We start from the raw sequence: 17491 nt of genomic DNA on the forward strand, positions 1-17491 counted from the left end.
AGTTTGATATATCCATCCAAAAGTCTTATTGAGCAAGGTGTGTTCATCGCCGGTCTCACTATCAACATTGGAGTCATGTACGCGGCAATCAAATTCGCCCCCCAAGGAATGGAGCCATGCCCCACTGGTCATGCGCAATTTGTCTCTCATTTTCTTCCTGGCTACCCTGGGATTCCTCACCGGACATCTCGCTCTCGCTGCAGAGATCGGGCATTCCCTTGCATACTCGTGGGGTGCTGTGGTATGCCAGCTGCTCCTCAGCGTGGGTGGACTCTGCCAGCTACTGTGTCGGGGAAGCACGCGCGGGGCCTCGTATACGTTATGGTATGTAACCATCGAGGGCCTTTGGCAGATGTTAGTTCTAAATATTCGTTCTAGGCTTTCTCGCTTCCTCGGATCGTCCTGCACTGTGGCTTTTGCATCCTTGCGTTGGATGTACTGGCCCGAGTCTTTTTCCTGGCTCAATAGCCCTCTGGTTTTGTGGAGCCTGGCGCTTTTCCTCACGGTCGATGGTTCCTACGGGCTCTGCTACTGGTACGTTCGCCAATACGAGTTGTCTCTCAAGGAAGCTGAAGGGCGCAAATCGAAGTAAGATGTTGGATTGAGGCAATTTCGCATGAGGTGGGGCATGATGGTGCATAGCATAATGTGAATTATATGTACGTAGTGGCACGAGGATACACACATTATTACATGTGCTTCCCATTGGTCCATGCAGTGTACATCCATGGATGTCTCCTCGGTTATTACTACCTAGGTACTTATCTACTCCGTATGCACCCTACTGTATGCACGCCACAGCCAATAAATATGGTATTTTTTCAGATGCATACAAATTAAATACACACGACGTTATGAGATACATGCTGAAGATTGTTGGGTAATAATGATTAGGGGAAAAAAGTAAAGTGGCATGCATGCATTAGCGTACTTCTTGGCCGGGCTGCCGTGGTTGGGTATAGTCTTCTCTATCCGTGCAGGCTCGCTGACCATGGCGAGTTTCAAGCGTATTACCCCATCTGTCCTTGGATGTTAGTTCCCACCACCTTCTGTCTGCGTTAGTCTTCCCGTGAGTTTCAATCAAAGAAACATGGACAAAGACCAATTCCACGTCATTATTGTTGGAGGCTCGATTGCTGGCCTCACTTTAGCTCATTGTCTACATCGGGCGGGAATTAGTCACGTTGTGCTCGAGAAGGCCAGCGAACCAGCACCTCAGATTGGGGCATCCATTGGTATTTTGCCGAATGGTGCTCGAGTGCTCGATCAACTGCAATTGTATGAGACCATCGAACAATATATCGAACCTCTGGAAACGGCAACCATCGGCTACCCGGATGGCTTCAGATTCAGTAGTTCCTATCCTAAACTAGTGAACGAGAGGTTCGTCTCCACTGCTTGCGCAAATATTCAGTCGCATCGCTGATACTGTCCCTAAATTTCATATAGGTTCGGATTCCCTATAGCCTTTCTCGACCGACAGAAGCTGCTTGAAATCCTCTACCAGCACTACCCAGACAAGAGTAGGATTCGGCTGGCCGCAAGGGTCGTCAGCATTGAGAGCTCTTCTATCGATAGCACGATAACTATGGAAGATGGGACGATCTACAAGGGTCATCTTATCGTCGGTGCCGACGGCGTCCATAGCAGAGTTCGCGCAGAGATGTGGAAGGCTGCACAGAGAATCAACCCTGGTTTGGTCACAAAGAGAGAACAGAGAAGTGAGTCAATGACCCCCGGATGGCGTCCAATGTATGATCCTTACTGAATCATGGCAATCTTTAGGCATGACGGTAGAATACAGCTGTATTTTTGGCATCTCTGCCCCCATCAAAGGATTGATTGTGGGTGAACAGGTGAATGCTTTCTTTGATCATCTCACAATCGTCACGATCCACGGCAAAAAAGGTCGAGTTTATTGGTTCCTAATCCAGAAGCTCGACCGGAAATATGTCTATCCCGAATGCCCTCGCTTTACAGCCAAAGAAATCGGCCCCATCGTCAATCATCTGAAAGAGGTAAAATTCTTCAAAGATATTACATTCGGGCAGCTCTGGGATAGTCGGGAGACAGCCTCCATGACGGCGTTGGAAGAGAATGTCTTTGACACCTGGTACCATGGTCGAATGGTTTTGATGGGCGATAGTGCCCACAAGGTAGGGCTTCGCCAGTGATAGGCCACTTCAACTTGCGAAGGCTAACTGGTCCACAGATGACACCAAATATCGGACAAGGGGCCAATATGGCCATTGAAGACGCGGCGGTCTTGAGTAGCCTTTTGAGTGATTTGCTGCAGAAACAGACACAGCCTCCGACCAACGCACAGATTGAAAAACTCCTAGCCCAGTATCGCGAGGTTCGACATCCTCGAGTCAATTCTATCTATAAAACTTCACGATTTTTGGTTCGATTCCAGGCTCGAGACGGGATCTTCAACACCCTCTTTGGACGTTACTATGCACCTCATGCAGGCGATCTCCCAGCTGATATGGCCTCCAAGACCATCGCTGGCGGTGAATTGTGTGCCTATCTTCCCTCTCCCAGCCGTTGTTCTTACGGATGGGAAAAATACAAAAATAGTGGGCTTGGAAGGACTGTGTGGTGTGTCCTGGTGCTTCTCCTATCGGCTTTGACGTGGAGTTGCCTGGGAAACATGAATATAATCATGGAGCTGCCAAAGAGAGTTTCTATGATGAGATAGGACATGGGAGATGGGCTAGATTCGCAGAACTAAATTATAATCAAGTTATAGAATTTTTCGGATGGCGTACATGTAATGATGCATGAAGTAAAGTTTGAGGTGGTTATCATTTTGCACTTCCACCTTCTATGGAATAAAGTGCATTGGAATAGCCTCTCTAGCTACTGTAATGGATACTTTCGGTGCAGTGGAGATAGCCCTAGAGCTGGTTAATATGGCTTACTAAGGAGTATTGTGTAACTAAACTAAATGTAGCCCTGGGAGCTATCGCTTGTGAAAGCAACTCAGATACCTCTTCCACTCCATTACTACCCCTAGCTTCTCTTTTCTTAGAGTAGCTATGAGCTCAACCTGCCCTGCAACTGGGCTAGCCTACAGGCGCTCTTTTGGATCTAGTTAAATAGGGAACCCATGAAATAGGTGTTCAATTCCCGTCAGAGCCATGCGGTTTTCTGGGTCTGAGCATGATCTCTGCTGCCATATCAGGGAAACATATCTTCTTGAAAGTTGTATTTCTGGGACGTGGCCCATGATTCTTGATGGCAATATCAAAATGAAATAAGGTGTGGGCGACAATCAGTCGGATTTCATCAGCTGCCATGAAGCGTCCTGGGCTGTCGGTACATGAAAGATTAACGTTTGAAGCAGCAACAAGGCGGTAGGTAACATACCAAGTGTGTCTTCCATCACCAAACTGTAGATACTTGGAACTCGCTGTGACCAGTCGGTAGTCATGAGGTTTCTGGGTCTGCTCTGCTAACTTCCAGAAGCGCAGCCCATCAAACTGACTACCAGCTGGGTACAGACTCTCGTCGAACAGCATTGGTCCATTGGGTGCGAACACCCAAGTTCCCCTGGGTAATTTCAACCCGTTTGAGAATTGAAAGTCCCGAGTGGCCTGGCGTGCCAACGATGCTGAGTATCGGTCAGCCTGAGATGACAGTATCATTACTCACGTAGGTCATTGTGAAGGGCAACTTACCTGCATCCAAAGGATTGAATCTTTGAGCCTCCTTGATAAAGCTATCGAGCTTGGTCATTGACTCAATAGCACTCTTATTCCATCCACCATGGGTTTTGAGGGCAGTTGTGATCTCCTGTCGCAGGGGATCCACGTACTCGGGGCGGGTTGCAATTTCAAGCAGGGTATGAACCGTAAGCTAACATACGATATATGAGCGACATATCCTCCATTTCTCAGTGTGCAGCACCAACCTGGGTAGTGGTATGGATTCCCCCGAAGAATGTTGCGATAACCCGGACGACGGCGGATTCAATGCAATAACCGGGGTTGTCTTTGACCCACTGGGCCATCCAATCTGTCATGTCCTCAGGGATCCTGTGTTTGTTCTCCAATTCTCGCCTAGCAATTTCTTCTGTGATGACTTTCACCAATCGGTCTGAGAGTCGAGGAGCCTTGCAGAAGAACGCTACGATCCTAATTCTGATTAATTACATCGTCCCTCGGTGATGAACCTATGTTTTGCTCACGGTTTCAGGACTGCCGGGAAAAGAGCAATAAAGAACCCATCCAGCGGAATGGCCTCGGCGTATTCACATAAGAGATCAATCAATTCGGGCCTGTTCTCCAACGATCCAAGAAGCGCTTTGACCGTCAGGGCCGCGACGATGCGCGAGTACCGCGGGAAGCAAGGGAAGGGCTGCCATTCGAATGGGCCTGGGGACTACAGTTAGACTCTGCCTGGTTTTATCGGAAGTCCTCGACTGCACCGTCTTGTTCAACCTGGATTTCCTCCTTAAATGCCCGTTGGAAAGTCTTCACAAAGTCGGCGAAATAGGGGTCAGTATCGTTCGCAGCGCGATTCCTCAGCCACATTAATGACTTAGCCAGCGCAGGTTGAGGAACCAGTTTGTGCACTGCATCCCAGTCTGCTCCAGGCAGGGTATACTTGGCTTGAAAGGTCTAAGAGGCAATCATTAAAGATCTGAATCATGGAGGCTGGTATAAAAGGACTGGAGTGCGGATACCTCCGATGTGACAGCCAGAGCCGACATCTGATCATCCATCAAGTTCTTGTATTCCTTGATCATGTCATCATTGCATATACAGACTTCCCACCCATTCGGGGTAGAGACCTGGAACGCAAAATCCTTATTCTAGAGTCTTATCATTAGCATACTGGTCGGAGTCAAAGCTCTTGAAGTACCTTTTCGTATCCTTTCTGGATGCAACCACGTGCTTCCCATGTCCAGAGGATTGTGCTGATCCATGACCCCAGAAAGCCCCGTCGGCCCACCACTGGCACATTAACCTGAATGTATGTCAGTCACTTCTGTGTAAATGTATTCGGATTTCACAGCAAAAACACACCCAGGAACGCCAATATTGAACCCATCTCAGGGTACAGTAAGTGGTTGCTGCTACAATTAAGGTCACTATCCACGGGGACTGGGTCACATAGTCCATGTCGAGAGTCGAATCTGTTAAATTTTTGATTAAAGATAGCTCAACTCTTGGGGAGGATATAATAAATTCCTTCAAATAGGATCATGCAGCACAAACTGCATAAAGTACTTCTTACGGGGGGCTTTGGGGTGGTAGGAATACATCGACGGAGTAGATAGGGATTAAAAGCCAACATAAAAAAAGCAAGAGGGAGAAAGCGCCAGCTAGCTGCACACTGCAAGGGAGTAGCTGCATGTGAATTGCAAATCGCTAGACACCGCCCTTTTTGGTAATATCCCTAAAGTAGCTCTAGACCCTGTGGCCATGTGATCAAAGCCGTCTATCTCCCGTCCGGGCCGTCTCTTATTTTCGCCATCTTTCAAATTGATACTCACTACCACTCTATCATCGATCGAGTTTCTTAGAAAAAGCGATCGAAATGTCTCATGTCGTACGACCTATATTGATTATTCTCGCATCCGTGGCCATATATACAAAGTATTATTTATCCTTTCAAAATGGTTTCATTGATCTTCTGTCCACCATGGGCTCTCAGGGCTCTCTTGCTGGACTTCAAGATGGTCTTCGGTCACATTATACTGGCTTGGACCCACTTGACAAATTCCTAAAGGCATGCAACGTTTTCTTCTGGCCTATTTTCCATGGTACCTCACCTGCTTTATCCCTCTATGCGATTGCATTTGCAGGCTCCATGATCCCGATGTGGTTAATCCTCCTCATGCATACGTGCGTGAAGAGCTCAATTGTGGAAATAGTCATGATGTACGTATGGGCTCACATTGTATAGCGTTATACTAATCTTCCAAAATTAGAAATGCCCTCACCGGTCTCCTGGTGCAAGGAATCGGCCCAGGGGTGATGATGTGTGTTCTACTAGCAATGAGAAGTACATCCATGGAAGAGTTTGCCGTCACCAGTATACCGGCGGTATCTATACTGGGGCCAAATGATCTTCCACTGTCACTGGTCGTCTGTTATATACTGCCCTTAGCCTTGAGCAGCCTTCCAGCACCTGCAAGTATATCTGTTCCGTCTAAGCAATTATTTATTGCCAGTTGGCAGGGATGGCCCCTTTACATTGCACTTGCCGTTGGAATCGCACATTCCTTGAGGTATGGTTATAGACGAAGTCGCCCACAGCAACTGTTCAGGCATGCTTACGCCTTTGCCCTGGCATGTTCCATCATCAGCCACGTTGGTCTTCTTTTGATCTCATTCCTTTCAATATATCCTAAGAGCCCTTTCTTGTCACTGCACTCGGCAGACCTTCACCCACAGAGCCTCTTGGTCCCCAGACTTCCATGGCAGGAGGTGAAAATCACATCGCTAGAGTCTGGAGTCCTTAGGTTTCTGCACTGGGACTATAGTATCTCATCCACGGGTGCTCTGCTGTGGTGCTATGATGTGTATTGGGAAGACAGAATGAGAGGCAAGGGGTGGATAGCTTTTTTCTCTCTGTCATCTCAACTAGCTACAATGAGCCTGGCGTTTGGTCCTTGTAGTGTAGCACTTGCACTCTACTGGACAGCATTGTCTAAAAATTTGATGAAGAACGAGCATGTGAGGAAGAGATAAGTTTTGCCAAGGAAGGAATTTATTTTTATCTGCTATAGTAGGCTCAGCTCTAGCCATGTACCTATATTCTATAAATTTTAATGCGTTAGATCATGTGTATGCTAGTAAGACACGCGTAAATGATAGCCAAGTGTAACGGCCACCCATATGTCCTCTCTACAGTTAAAGACTCCTGGGTCAGCAAGTTGGTTAATTATCCACGTTCACGCTTACCAAGTCTTACAAAAAAGGACCTACATAAATTGAAACAATTAGAGGCAGCTCCCATCCCATTTTCCGTTCTCCAATGACAGCAAACGCTGAAATGTGATACGTGATATGCATCTCGGGGCGTGGCTGAAAAGGTCGTCAGCTGTTTGTCAAGCTGAAGTACACTGGATTACTTTTGATGTACAATTTTACCCTATCATTCTACTACTGGTGCCACTGGGAAATCTAGGGAAAGGGCTATCATTTAACAAGTAGCTAGCGACTGCCTAGACTATGTGGCGCTCCATTGGTCTGATCAGCTCTGGTCGATAATAAGCGGTTACATACGGGTGATCATTCTTGTAGGAAAAGGAAATATCGTGATGCTCTCCAACCATCTTACCATCCGGGGTGGAGCTGACCAAAGAAATCGTCAGTATTTTTATACAGAGATTCTGGGATGGATTTACAGGTGAGGAAAACTTACAAAACAGACACAAAGTCTCTTTGGTATGAGGTGGCGAGCTCATCCCAGCCCTCACTCTTGAAAAAATCCACTAATCCTTCAATGACTTTCCCATCTCCCGAACCGTAGAACCTCACAGGGATGTATATCTTAGCCTCGGGTTTGGCACTGTTCTCCCGCAGTTCGTAGTTGTAAATGACCCCGGCAGTCAGATGGGGGCATGGGGGGAGATCCTGGTTCTCATCATGATCCTCTGGGATCGAAAGAGCAAGATGCCATAGCCTCTTCAGCACCGCCAATCCCCTTTGAGTCTCAGCATCATCGAGCCGTCTATCCAGCGTGTAAATGCTCTCAATGTGGGACCAGCAGGTTTTGGTCGTAAAGCCATACAGCTTCAGTCTTGCGGTATTTGACATATTCTCGCCCATATCAAAGCTGATGAACTCTGGTTGAAAGATCCATCCACCCGGCTGTCTGGGGTTTCCGCATTCCTGAAGCAGGTCCAGAGTTCTCTTATATGACTTTATCGGGGATCCTAGATTATTGATCGCTGTCCAGATCAAATCATGGTTCTCGATGTTCATCTGGAGGGCCTTCCATCGCGGGTTGAAGTACACTTTGACTCGGGGTACAGGTTCGAAATCATAACCTAACATCGACGCAACAACCAGCTGGTTGTATTGTGGGACGGGCTTTCTAGCGTCAAGGCCGACCGTATCTTCGTCGGCAACAAGGAAGGCTTCGCTGAAGTAGTCGAAGATAGTCATATCCATGCCGGGCAATGCTTTCTGGATATGCTTGATTGTCTGTACAACGCCTTTCTGGTTGAATGGGTCGGATGCCGTGCCTGCCAGAGGAGCCGTAGGCACATTGCTGAGGCGCACCGTGCATTTATTCTTGTGAAAATTGAAGCTAACCTGGCCTGGAGTATGATTATATGTTACATAGCTCTTCCAGAAGAATTCGCCGTCAATTGAGGGTCGCGGCCCGTAGGAGGGGACAATAAAATCTTTGAAGAAGGAGAGAATATTCGCTTGACTTTGCACCGAGTACTTAGAACACTGAAGCATTCGGCTCAGAATGGGAGCTAACGAGTCCCACCAGAACTGCTGATCTGCATCAGGCAATTCGACTCCTTGAACCATGTCACCATTATTTAATAAAGAATTGGTCATGGTGATTTGGCCTCAACAGCATCAAGAGACCCGGTATGGATTACAGATCATCACAGTTCAGGGACCGCATCTTGTTTTTATGTCTCAAGCTGATTGCCATTTCCAAATCGACTGCATGAATCCACTTATTCGTCAGTAGTGACTTCCTTACATTCTGCATACGTTAGTGGTATACAAGATCGAGTATGTCGTATACTGTTCACACCGCTCTTTGGCATCGTTCATATCCCATGCCCGGTCAAACCGATGGCATCGTCTCTGTGCTCATCATCTACATCATTGAATATTTCCCACAGGCACCTAACAAATCTATTGCCATAGGTTTTAATATTCAGCATTTAATCGAGTGTTTTCTATCTCTTCGGGACTTTGTGCTTTCACATACTGGCTTATAATTAGTATTGGTGTAGTCTACACTTTCCTACATACGGTCTCGCACCGAAAGAAATGAGCATCGGCTATTATACCCAAAAGTGTGAGCCCTCGAGGGCCTTATGCAGTGAGATACAGGACCTTTCAAGGCTGTTCAGTGCTATATTCTCTCCGAGCTCACCCAATCTGTTGTATTTAACGTAATTCACTATTTTACCTATGGACTATGACAGCCCAACTGAGAAGTACGCTAATGCATGCATGCCACTTTACTTTTTTTTTCGGCTGGTTATACGAATACCATCAATTATTACTCGTCAATCATCAGTATGCAGCTCATAGCTTTGTCTGTATTTAATTTGTTATATGCATTTGAGAGAATAGTTACCATATTTATTACCTGCAGCGTGCACACATTAGCGTATTTCTCGGGCTGTCGTGGTTGGGTAACCCGTAGTTGCCCATCCTACCAAGTCACCAACTCCAAAACTCCCCTAGCAAATACAATTTTTTCACATATCGCAACGACCGGGGCTCATATAGATGAAAAGTTTCGAGCCTGCCTTCTATATGGTTAACGTAGTACCTGGGCGAACTCTTAGCAATTTTGGTGAGAGGATAATTCCGATTTATATATTTCTAGCTCATACAGCTAATTAAGTCACAAATTATCATGTCTTTATAATGCAAGTTTTGGAGCTGGGCGACTCACTAGTGAACTGTTTTGCATCTAGTATTATCTACATAGCCTAGTATTGAAGATATCTAATAGGGCTAAGACGGCGATCAGATTGATAGATGATAACAATAAAAAATAGGAAGCCTTTGCTAAGTCCTTCCCCATAGCCTGTGTGACCGATACTCGGCCGTTACGATGCTCGAGTTCATGAGTAATCCAGAGTTACATACAGAAACATAACTCAGAAAATGGAGTGGGCACTGAATGAATCAGCCCGTTTCACGAGGGAAGTTACCACTCCACATACTTCAACAAATTGCGTTAGCCGCGGTTCTCTGTTACTTCAGAATCTCCTTTTGAGGGTCGAGAGGACACTACGGAAGTAGCCTGGAAAATCCGGATGCAGAGGGCCACGAGCAGATCTGCCAGGCATAGCAGTATGCTCGGTATACCGCATAGAATTGCGGTCATGATAAGCTGGGTGATTAATTCTAGGCGGCTTTAGCATACATCAGCGTGGGTAGCACGGGCAACACTTACCGATGGTTGATCTTCGACCTGTGACAGTATCCAGAAGCTCATCATGGATGATCCTTGGTGCCCCGGACCATGCCCACGGACCGACCAGGCGAAACTTGGTGTTCAGGGTGCCCCCCATGGCCCAGAACACGATCACCTGCCACCCATGGGCGAGGGCCTGGAAGAACGAGGGGGCCGAGCCGATATCCAAGGCCAGTCGGTGGGCAAACATATCATGGTCAACTCCATATTCAATGCGGCCGCTTGGATTGCTGAAAAGACGATAGGAATCGTCCGCGACGAGAGGGCCGGGCAGACGGTTGATGAGATTCAACACCCAGACCTGGACTTGCATCTCGGCTAGGGGTGGAATAGCACCTGTTGATCAAGCAATTGTTAATCACCCGGTGATGAAAAAGGTGTGGGGGAGGAATGTCGTCCTACCGAAGCTGGGCCGCACAAAGCCAATGTAGCCGACGGATGCATCGCCCGTTCGCCAGATGCCGCGCTGATCGGCTTGATCAGGCGTGCAATACTCTGAGCCCAGGAAGGGAAATGACTGGGTGTACCCAGTCGCCAGCACCAGCACATCGGGCTTGAAGCGTCGCTCCTGAAGCAATACCTTGCTATCCGGGCGGCTGTTCTTCTCGAAGTGCACCACCCCGTCCTCATCGATATACTCGGGCCAGGGCGCCAGGTCAATCTTCCGGGACCCTGTGTCGGGAAGGACGGCCTGAACGATGCTGGATCGCAGACGGTGGACCCAGCTGTGCGATCGGTAGGGAGCACTGATGTAAGGCATGGCCTTGGTGGACTTGCAATAGAAGTCTAGGAGATATATTAGTGGTGGGCTCTTTCTCTTTTCCCTCTCCGCCATCAATACCCATCCCGATCGTACGTACAATGAGACTCATCGTATTTGTCCTTCGGCAGACTGCCAACCCACTGGTCAAATCCCCGGGTGGTCCCAGTCACCAGCCAGGAGCCAGCCTTAACCGCCCATCGGGACAGCGTGGTCTGAAGGGCTCCACGGACCTTGCGGTGGACATACGAGTTCACGAAGAGGTAGGGTCGACTGAGATCAACAGGAAGGGCCTTCCCGGGCGTCTTGCTGGTTACCCGGCCGAACAGTTTGGTCTCAGGCAATCTCTATATGCTGCGGGTTAGCGTCCGGAAGGTGCGTACGCGGTCACCGACTTACCTTGGGCCCAATCACGAATCCATTGCGGTGGCATACAGTTGTGGATTTGGTCGAGTCAGCCGTCACTGAGAAGTATGCGATGTCCATCCCCGTCTCCCCAGTCCCTAACACCATCACATTAGTGTTCTGGCCCAGCTGCCGCACATGTTTGTATTCGGATGAGTGAAAGACCACCGGCACGCGGTCCAATCCGGGGATGGACGGGATATTGGGCTTGACGTGCAGACCGGAGCACACCGCGACGGCATCGCAGTCCCAGGTGCTTGTCTGCCCTTTGTGTGAGACAGTGATTCGGTGTTTCCCCTTGCCCGTGCGTTCGACCTTCTCGACCTGTGTCGAGAGGCGGATATGTGGCCTGAGCCCGAACCGGTCACAGTAGCCCTCCAAGTACTCAACGTACTCCACTGCAGACAGGTAATCGACGGATTTGTCGTGCCAGCGGTAGTCAGAGAAGGTGGTCAACTGTGCGGATGAAACAAGCTGTGGCTCATTTAGCAGTTGACTTCAATGAGAAGGGTTGGCATTACCTCGGCCCTATCGTAGGTGCGATAGGAAAAGGTGCCTCCCACTCGATCTTCTGATTCAAACAGCTGTACTTCGATCGGGTCGACCGGCTGGAAGTGGTGTGCTGCCAGCAAATATTTGAGGGTAACGAGACCCGATGGGCCGCCTCCAATGACCGCAACTTTCATGGTCAGTAGATGTCAAGAGCAATGCGTGCTAAAAAAAAAAATTACCACCATCTCCGATATATACCCGGCCTGAAAGGTCGGTTGTAATCCATGGAGGGGGCACACTGCAGTAACCCAAGTCACTAGATCTACAACATATTCGCTTGTCATCGGGTTTTACGCCATGCCGCTTTTCCTCGCCTAGGGTATCCCAGACTGTGTATCGATTGCTACGAAGCAGCCGCTAATTGTGCTGTAGCAAGGCTGTTCTATCTATGTCTCACTCTCGGTTGCCGTCTTTCAGTGGCTCACATCTCCTGCATCATACAAAATTTATGTTTTTCAAAGGGGGGCACCTGTATTTGCTGTCACATTTGCTTGTCCCGCTGTCCCCCAACTTATGCTAGTCATCATTGGTGGCTGTTCGTCCGACTTGGCGTGGAAATCCCTCGTGATGCCCAGGCTGTTCTGGGCAGCTGAGCAGGTGGCAGACGTCAAGCAAGGGGTCAAGCATTTCCTGCAATAGGACTACCTACCCTACTACCCTACCATGACAGCCCAGCCGAGAAATACGCTAATGCATGCATGCAACTTTACTTTTTTTGCTAGCTTTTGTCTGTATTAAATTTTTTATACGCATTTGAAAGTATACCATATTTGTTACCTGTGGCGTGCATACATTAGCGTATTTCTCGGCCTTGCTGTCGTGGTAGGATAAAGCATTCCTGCGGTGCGCTATTGACATGGTGCATGCATGGCATTATACTGCCATTACCTGATCAGGTATGAGACCTTGGTCGGGCGAATCTGTTGTCTGCTGTGAAACCCAGCGCCCTTTTCCCCGATAGGACCATACAGTGCTTCCATATTCCTCTACTATGAATCCGAAAGCCGTGACCTACAGAAGGAGGTGTAGCTGCATCGGACAGCTCAAAGACACGGACTTTGGTGATGCAGCATTCTGGCCCAATCACGAGACTATTTGCCTTTCTGGGCCAGTGAAAAAACCCTTTAATTGTCCCAAGTACTATCCACGAGGTTACATACATTCTGACCACGTAGTGAATAATCAACTCCTTGCGCTTCGCATCCTGCGGCACTGAGATAATTTACGAAGGCTGCAAAATCTTATCGTGCTTTTGGCAGAGCCTGGATAAGTCCAAAAGCTCAGCACCTGCAATAATGAGCTACCGTACGCCCGTGACCAGGATAAATATCCCAGCAATGAGCGATAGTCAACATCAAACTGCTCTAGTGTCCGCGCTCAATATTGTAAATCTTCCAGCATCGCTTGCTCTTTTGACACCCATACCACCCTCCATATTCCACAACCATGTCCTCATTCAAGAGCCAGTGTGAAATCATCATCGATAAGCCCGCCCATGTGGTCTATGACTTTGTGACCACCGTCTCGAACTGGATCGGGATCCACCCAGCCTGTAAGGGAATTGAGGGCGACGATGGTCTGGACAAAGAGGCTACTGTCGGCCTCAGATTCACTGAGACAATCGATGTACGTGGCTGGGTTTTCCAATGTCACTGGGAGGTGCGGAAAATGGTCAAGGACCAGTACTTCGAGTTCAGTCTGCCCACCGATTTCATTCTGCCTCCAGTCTACAACACCATCATCACCTACATCTTCGACCCCATCGGGGACAATAAGACGCGCTTCATTCGTACCATGATCAACTGTACCAATGCCGACGCCACTCCAGAGCAAAAGGCTGACTTTGCCGATACCGACATGCACACCGATTATCTCAATGCAGTCAAGGCCCGATTGGAGAAGTCCTGAATATGAGAATGATTGGTATGCAAGGATGTTGCATAATGGATATGCAACCAAGTTCTGTAAAGCAATACCTGTGGATATCTTGCATTTGACACGTCTATTATTCCGTCTTTTGCATAGAGTCTTAGCGGTGGTAGCCCGTCTAGATTATCGAAAGCCCACCTGCACCTGAGAGCTAAGCGATCACATATCCGAATGTACTTCTTTGCAGCTATTTGCAGGATGCGGAGACCTGTGCACGTAGGAATTTTAAAACGTGTGATACAGCGCCAAGCCAATACGTCGTAGAAGCTCTAGCAGTAGATGGAATCCCGTTTATCAAAGAACCATCGGGACAAAGACACAACTTTATCATTTCTCCTAGTCATTTCTGCATATGGAGCGTCGCACAGTGCTCATCACCGGATGTAGTCAAGGTGGCATCGGGTCTGCCCTGGCGGAGGTGTTCCACCAGAGGGGATTCCATGTGTTTGCAACAGCCCGCAAGACGGAGAAGATGAAGCACCTAAGAGATTTAGATCGGATGACGCTGATCCCTTTGGATGTCACTCAGGAATCCCAGATAAGTGCGGCGGTTGAGTTGATCCAGAAGCATACCGGAGGGACACTGGACTATCTGGTGAACAATGCCGGGGATGGGTACATTATTCCGGTGCTAGATTGCGATCAATTACATGGTCGACAGATCTTCGAGGTCAACTTCTGGGGTCCCCTGCGGATGATCCAAGAATTCTCTCCTCTCCTGATTGCAGCTCGTGGGACCATTGTAAACATCAACTCGGTTGCCAGCGAGACATTGCCCCTATGGCTCGGTACGTGATTCAGAACCCTTCACATCAAATCTCTCACCAACCACCTATAGGTATCTATTCCAGCTCCAAGGCTGCATTGCTCGCCCTCAGTGAGACCCTGCGCTTGGAACTGAAACCGTTTGGAGTCCAGGTGCTCTCCGTCATGACAGGAGCAGTGCAGACAATGATCTTTCAGACAAACTACCGGCTTCCGCCTGACTCCGCGTATATGACGTGGGAGAAACAGATCGCCGCGCAGGCAGAGGGAAGTGAGAAGGCGTCCCGCATGTCAGCAACCGTGTATGCCGAACGAGTGGTGGGTGATATCTTGAATCGCCAAGGAGGCATTACCTACCGTGGCCAAATGGCCTCTTTTGCTTACTGGGTGGTGGCCCTTATGCCACGCTTCTTAAGAGTAAGCGCCACTGGAGGTGTTCCCAATGGCACTAGTTTATGCTAATCTTGGGAATTAGGATCTGGTCACAGTGAAAATGGCCGGAATTAGCTAAGGGGCTGCAGACTTGTACTGATTGCGTTTGGATTGTAGCTTCTTTGGTGGATAGTAATGGGTAGAATACTGCACTGACATGTGTCGGCTGCAGGTGTATCTTGCAGACTCAGCGTTAGAGATGCTCTATCAGTACGGAGTGCAATCATCTATATATTGAAATAGGGGAGCGTTCGTAGGCGACTCCACTGCTAGCACAAGTAGGATCACAGTAAATCCTGGAAATCCTATTAGAGCCAGTAAACAGCTAAAATTCGGGTACAAAGAGTACGTATTCAATACCTAAACGATTACAAATATTACAATATGGAACCAGGGAACATTTACAGCCATGTAACTACCACACGATTGGATACCGTATCTCGCCACTACAATATGCACTAATATGCTATGGAGGGAAAGCCGCGATGGCAGTTAAATGCTGTTGGCGGGTCGAGAGCAACAACAACCAACAACACTGATCTAGACACATGCAGGCACTACGTAGGTGATCAACATGTTGTATTTATGAGAACCTTTGGGGCAATACATGGTAGGCCGAACCTTTAGGTTTAGGTATCGGAATGGGATATGACCTCCCTAGGCCCTAAACAGGAATCATAGTTTTTGTTGTGGTTCTAGTGGTAAAGTACGCTGTATTATTTCCCACATCGGTATCAATATCACCAAGTTCGCTGTTCCCCCACTACAATGCATAAATGAATTCCACAGAAACGCCAGTGGCTGGCAATACCCACGTCGCTCGTATATATGCATATTCGGCCCTCCTACGGGTTTAAAATACCTCTCGTATCCTACAAATGCAACCTGAACACGTCCATTGGAACAAAATCATACATCCAGCTGTGCTGCCATCATGTCCAAGCCCTTATTCGAAGCGTATCCTCTCACCGGGCTTGACCATACCATTCCTCCATGTTATGTTCGCTTCTTTCTAACTTTCCCCGTGCCGGATGTGGCATTGGCTGTCAATCAGCCGCAAAAGGGAGCTGACAATTTCATCGAGAAACTTCCTTTCCTGGCCGGATATTTGGCTCCATGCGAGACCCCCGGCGTACGCCCAGGGCAGCTCGAGATTCGACCGCCCGCTGAGGAAGGGATACCCGTCTGCCTCGTCGCACATCACTCAAACTCCTGTCTTGCAGATTCCAGTGCGACCTCGACGACGGAACAGCTGGGCACCGCCAACGAGAACTATCTCCCGGTCCCTTTCTTCCCGGAGCTAGACAAGCCGGTGCCAATCTTCCGGGTCAAGGTGAATGCCATGACGGACGGCATCATTCTAGGATTTGCGTTCCACCACAGTGTGATCGATGCCACCGGTATTGGCACCATTGTCCGCGACTTTGCCAGATGCTGCCGTGGCCCTGATGGCGGTCCCCTTGAAATCAGTCTGGAGTCTCAAAACGACTCTAGAGAGAAGCTGAGACACTGCGGAGGACCTCCCGATCCGCGGTTTGATCACAATAAGGAGTATCCTCTCGTGGCGTCTCTGCCCGCCGACCTCGAAGGCATGAAGCAGGTCTTGATCCAGACGGCCCGACTCATGTCGACGCAGTATTTCCGCATCCCTGCTAGCCTAGTCAATGCGCTAAAGGAAACCTGCAATCACATGCTTCGGGAATCACCAGCGCTCAAGGACGAAGGGGAGAATCCATGGATTTCGAGCAATGATCTAGTGGTGTCGCTGTTGTGGTTGTGTCTCAATCGTGTTCGGTATCCTGCAGAGAATAACAACGTCATTCCTCCATCCGATTCCTCGGTCTGCATGGCCGTGAATATACGAGGGCGCATGAAGTCGCCCATTAATCCAGGATACGTTGGCAACGCCATCGTCCTTCTCCGGGAGAGCGTTGGCATGAGTGCGTTCCTGCATAAACTGGGCGATGGCGATCCCCTTGGCGCCCAATGTTACGAAACAGCGAAACGGCTAGGCCGAGAAACGTGGGAAGCAGCCCTGGTGCGCATCGCCCTGGCCATCCGCCGCAAGCTCAACACCATAAACGATAGTTATGTGCGTAGTGTTATCTCCTATCTGGAGGGCGTCCCCGACCTGTCCACTGTGGCGTTTGGCCAGACAGACTACCACATCAGCAGCTGGCGGGACATTGGCGTGTACGAGGCCGATTTTGGTGGTCACATGGGCCATCCCAGCGACATGCGAGTACCAGATGGGATGGTCGATGGCATGTTTTACATCTTACCTCGAAGGCAGGGAACGCACCCTTGCTGGGAGATCCATGTTACTATCCACCAGGACACGATGAAGCGACTCATTGCAGACCCTGTGTGGGCACGATATACAGCGGGAAAGACTCCATCACTCTGCCGGGATGAATGAAGGACTTCAATTTTCATACGGAGTGAGAAGAGATTGCTTGGATATTAAGGGGATTGTTCATTGTACTTGGCTGGGTCGGTTCA

At 48.8% G+C, this 17491-nt stretch overlaps 9 protein-coding genes across 9 annotated transcripts; 6 read left to right on the top strand and 3 right to left on the bottom strand.

The window, feature by feature from the left end:
- Positions 1-130: 130 nt before the first annotated feature.
- N7487_009904 (uncharacterized protein) lies at positions 131-592 on the top strand (the record flags this gene model as incomplete). The annotated part of the gene is made up of 2 exons (XM_056877634.1): positions 131-324; positions 379-592. The coding sequence occupies 2 exons, from the start codon at positions 131-133 to the stop codon at positions 590-592; spliced, it is 408 nt and encodes a 135-aa protein (XP_056726214.1).
- Positions 593-1090: 498 nt separating this feature from the next.
- N7487_009905 (FAD-dependent oxidoreductase) lies at positions 1091-2701 on the top strand (the record flags this gene model as incomplete). The annotated part of the gene is made up of 4 exons (XM_056877635.1): positions 1091-1383; positions 1450-1721; positions 1786-2156; positions 2213-2701. The coding sequence occupies 4 exons, from the start codon at positions 1091-1093 to the stop codon at positions 2699-2701; spliced, it is 1425 nt and encodes a 474-aa protein (XP_056726215.1).
- Positions 2702-3125: 424 nt separating this feature from the next.
- N7487_009906 (cytochrome P450) lies at positions 3126-5129 on the bottom strand (the record flags this gene model as incomplete). Its single annotated transcript, XM_056877636.1, has 9 exons — positions 3126-3315; positions 3373-3616; positions 3684-3861; positions 3917-4139; positions 4193-4379; positions 4433-4625; positions 4691-4819; positions 4870-4974; positions 5034-5129. 9 exons carry the CDS (start codon positions 5127-5129, stop codon positions 3126-3128), a joined length of 1545 nt encoding a protein of 514 aa, XP_056726216.1.
- Positions 5130-5652: 523 nt separating this feature from the next.
- N7487_009907 (uncharacterized protein) lies at positions 5653-5916 on the top strand (the record flags this gene model as incomplete). The annotated part of the gene is made up of 1 exon (XM_056877637.1): positions 5653-5916. One exon carries the CDS (start codon positions 5653-5655, stop codon positions 5914-5916), a length of 264 nt encoding a protein of 87 aa, XP_056726217.1.
- Positions 5917-7180: 1264 nt separating this feature from the next.
- On the bottom strand, positions 7181-8534 carry N7487_009908 (dimethylallyl tryptophan synthase; the record flags this gene model as incomplete). The annotated part of the gene is made up of 2 exons (XM_056877638.1): positions 7181-7310; positions 7381-8534. 2 exons carry the CDS (start codon positions 8532-8534, stop codon positions 7181-7183), a joined length of 1284 nt encoding a protein of 427 aa, XP_056726218.1.
- A 1372-nt stretch (positions 8535-9906) lies between these two features.
- On the bottom strand, positions 9907-11997 carry N7487_009909 (flavin-containing monooxygenase; the record flags this gene model as incomplete). The annotated part of the gene is made up of 6 exons (XM_056877639.1): positions 9907-10076; positions 10126-10482; positions 10549-10932; positions 11007-11253; positions 11306-11785; positions 11833-11997. The coding sequence occupies 6 exons, from the start codon at positions 11995-11997 to the stop codon at positions 9907-9909; spliced, it is 1803 nt and encodes a 600-aa protein (XP_056726219.1).
- Positions 11998-13309: 1312 nt separating this feature from the next.
- Positions 13310-13771, top strand: N7487_009910 (SRPBCC family protein; the record flags this gene model as incomplete). The annotated part of the gene is made up of 1 exon (XM_056877640.1): positions 13310-13771. The coding sequence occupies one exon, from the start codon at positions 13310-13312 to the stop codon at positions 13769-13771; it is 462 nt and encodes a 153-aa protein (XP_056726220.1).
- A 373-nt stretch (positions 13772-14144) lies between these two features.
- N7487_009911 (SDR family oxidoreductase) lies at positions 14145-15068 on the top strand (the record flags this gene model as incomplete). The annotated part of the gene is made up of 3 exons (XM_056877641.1): positions 14145-14580; positions 14631-14974; positions 15033-15068. 3 exons carry the CDS (start codon positions 14145-14147, stop codon positions 15066-15068), a joined length of 816 nt encoding a protein of 271 aa, XP_056726221.1.
- Positions 15069-15923: 855 nt separating this feature from the next.
- N7487_009912 (uncharacterized protein) lies at positions 15924-17408 on the top strand (the record flags this gene model as incomplete). Its single annotated transcript, XM_056877642.1, has 1 exon — positions 15924-17408. The coding sequence occupies one exon, from the start codon at positions 15924-15926 to the stop codon at positions 17406-17408; it is 1485 nt and encodes a 494-aa protein (XP_056726222.1).
- Positions 17409-17491: the final 83 nt, after the last annotated feature.

This window comes from Penicillium crustosum, assembly GCF_028827405.1.
Source record: "Penicillium crustosum strain IBT 35664 chromosome Unknown utg000004l_segment0_segment0, whole genome shotgun sequence".
Classification (NCBI taxonomy): domain Eukaryota; kingdom Fungi; phylum Ascomycota; class Eurotiomycetes; order Eurotiales; family Aspergillaceae; genus Penicillium; species Penicillium crustosum.